Source organism: Penaeus monodon, chromosome 22 (genome assembly GCF_015228065.2).
Source record: "Penaeus monodon isolate SGIC_2016 chromosome 22, NSTDA_Pmon_1, whole genome shotgun sequence".
Classification (NCBI taxonomy): Eukaryota; Metazoa; Arthropoda; class Malacostraca; order Decapoda; family Penaeidae; genus Penaeus; species Penaeus monodon.
The window spans coordinates 43,821,213-43,823,050 of NC_051407.1; the positions used below are offsets into that span (position 1 = coordinate 43,821,213).

A 1,838-nucleotide genomic window follows, 5' to 3' on the forward strand; every position below is an offset into this window, starting at 1 on the left:
ATAGCCAATGGGTTAAAAGATGGCTTTCACCTCATTTTCTTTAACAAAATTTGAATAACAGCCTCCATATTACCATTAATATGTGGATCTCCTTACCAACTTTGTTGGCAACTGTCTATTGGTGGGCTTATTGGCATTGTTTGAAATGTTAACTTAGCAGGGATGAATGCTCGATAACAAAAAAGGATTTAGATTAATTAATAAGTGATGGAACAAGATGTAATATAATAGTGGTTGCTTGCAATGTCAAAGTGACTGCAAACAGTACCGTCTTGTACATCTGATTTAAAATTCGGAAACTTAGCTATTGTTTGGCACTAGAATATACAATTGTGGTCAAATCTTGAAATCCATAACTATACATATTTGTTGCTTGATATATTCACATTAAACATCAAACAATACCATATCTCCTGACAGATTTGCTGACAGCTTCCTCTCAAATCTTCTACCAGATGGTCCAGCAACTTCACAGGTATAAATCTTGGGATCTGTGGCAGTAAGGCGCTCAAGGATATGACCTTCTGGTGGTGGACGAGTTAAGTGCACAACTGTCAGTCTGCATTCATTGTAGGAAAATATCATATGCTGTCTTGTTAGCACAACTGGAAAAAAAAATCCCAGCTATCATAGCTATTTCACATATCAATTTTTCATCAAGATATCAGGTATATTAATATAAAAAGTACTGCTCACATTTCTTTTTTTTTTTTTAAGATCTTCTGATGTAATATATCTATAAAAATCATAGAAATAATCCTTACATCCTTTCAGAAATTGGCTTCAATTCTAATTTGTAATTTACATTGTGAACTAAGCAGGATTTGCAAGCATCCACCAGAACGAAGTTACTCATCTACTTTTCTTTTCTCATTCACTCTCAATATCTGCACATTACATCAGGTTCAACATAATCTTTAAATCTAACAGAGCGAAGAAAATGCAGGTGTACTGGTGACAATGGTGATCTGAAGCTTATTGTGAACACAAATATAATGGAGCATGCCATTCAAAATCATAAAAAAGGTTCTGTTAACAAAAAAATACAGAAAAACTGCTGAACCTTACCATCAGCAAGATGTTCTGAAAGGAGCTTCCCAACCAAGAACTTGTCAAATGTTATTCTGGTAAGGTCTCCTGTGTTCAGACTCACTGTCAGTGTTGAAATAATACCTGAGGCAAATATCAATTGGTAGACATGTGTCTGCCAGCCTTCCCATAGGACTCTTTCCTTTGATAACAATTCCTATGAAAGAAGAAAGATTTGTTTTAATGGAAGCTCTTAATAATTGGTAAATTCACTAATTTAGCAAATCTTGCATATATGTTGTGGATTCAAGCTATATCAAGCGAAAACATGCCTCATAAATCCTTTATCCTTGAATACATATAAGGAGGAGATATGTGGTTAAGCAACATATTTATTAACTTTCATTTAGTTAATCAGCCTATTTTTTAGGCACTTAGAGAAATCTTCATGGGCAAAATTGGTAGAAACTGAGTTTAAAGCAATGAAGCAATGTGAGCTTACTGGTATTAATGTGCTTCTTATCTACAGTGGATAAAAATGTAATATTCCCAGGCTGGTAACTTCGAGTGTTTTCCTTATTTAGATTACAGTAGACGTCTATTTATGATTTCAATGAAATAACTAAAAATCACAAAACTATCATCACAAACGTCATTGATGGAACTTATATCTGCATTAATACTGAAGGCTTTATAGGCAGCATTTAGGTAATCACTGCATTAAAAGATATATATACAAATCTATCAGATCTGACTAATTTTTTTACATCAACTGGAAAACATCCTTTGAAGACAGTACTTTCTATCAA

At 33.5% G+C, this 1,838-nt stretch overlaps 1 protein-coding gene across 3 annotated transcripts in view; it reads right to left on the reverse strand.

The window, feature by feature from the left end:
- The window catches only part of LOC119587193 (WD repeat-containing and planar cell polarity effector protein fritz homolog), a 30,592-nt gene that overhangs the window by 21,409 nt on the left and 7,345 nt on the right, over positions 1–1,838 (reverse strand). For all 3 annotated transcript variants that reach the window (XM_037935959.1, XM_037935957.1, XM_037935958.1), the window contains exons 4-5: positions 1,069–1,246; positions 406–605 (exon numbers count right to left, since the gene is read on the reverse strand). In XM_037935959.1, the coding sequence (XP_037791887.1) occupies positions 406–605; positions 1,069–1,246 (378 nt within the window). The remainder of the gene's footprint in view (positions 1–405; positions 606–1,068; positions 1,247–1,838) is intronic.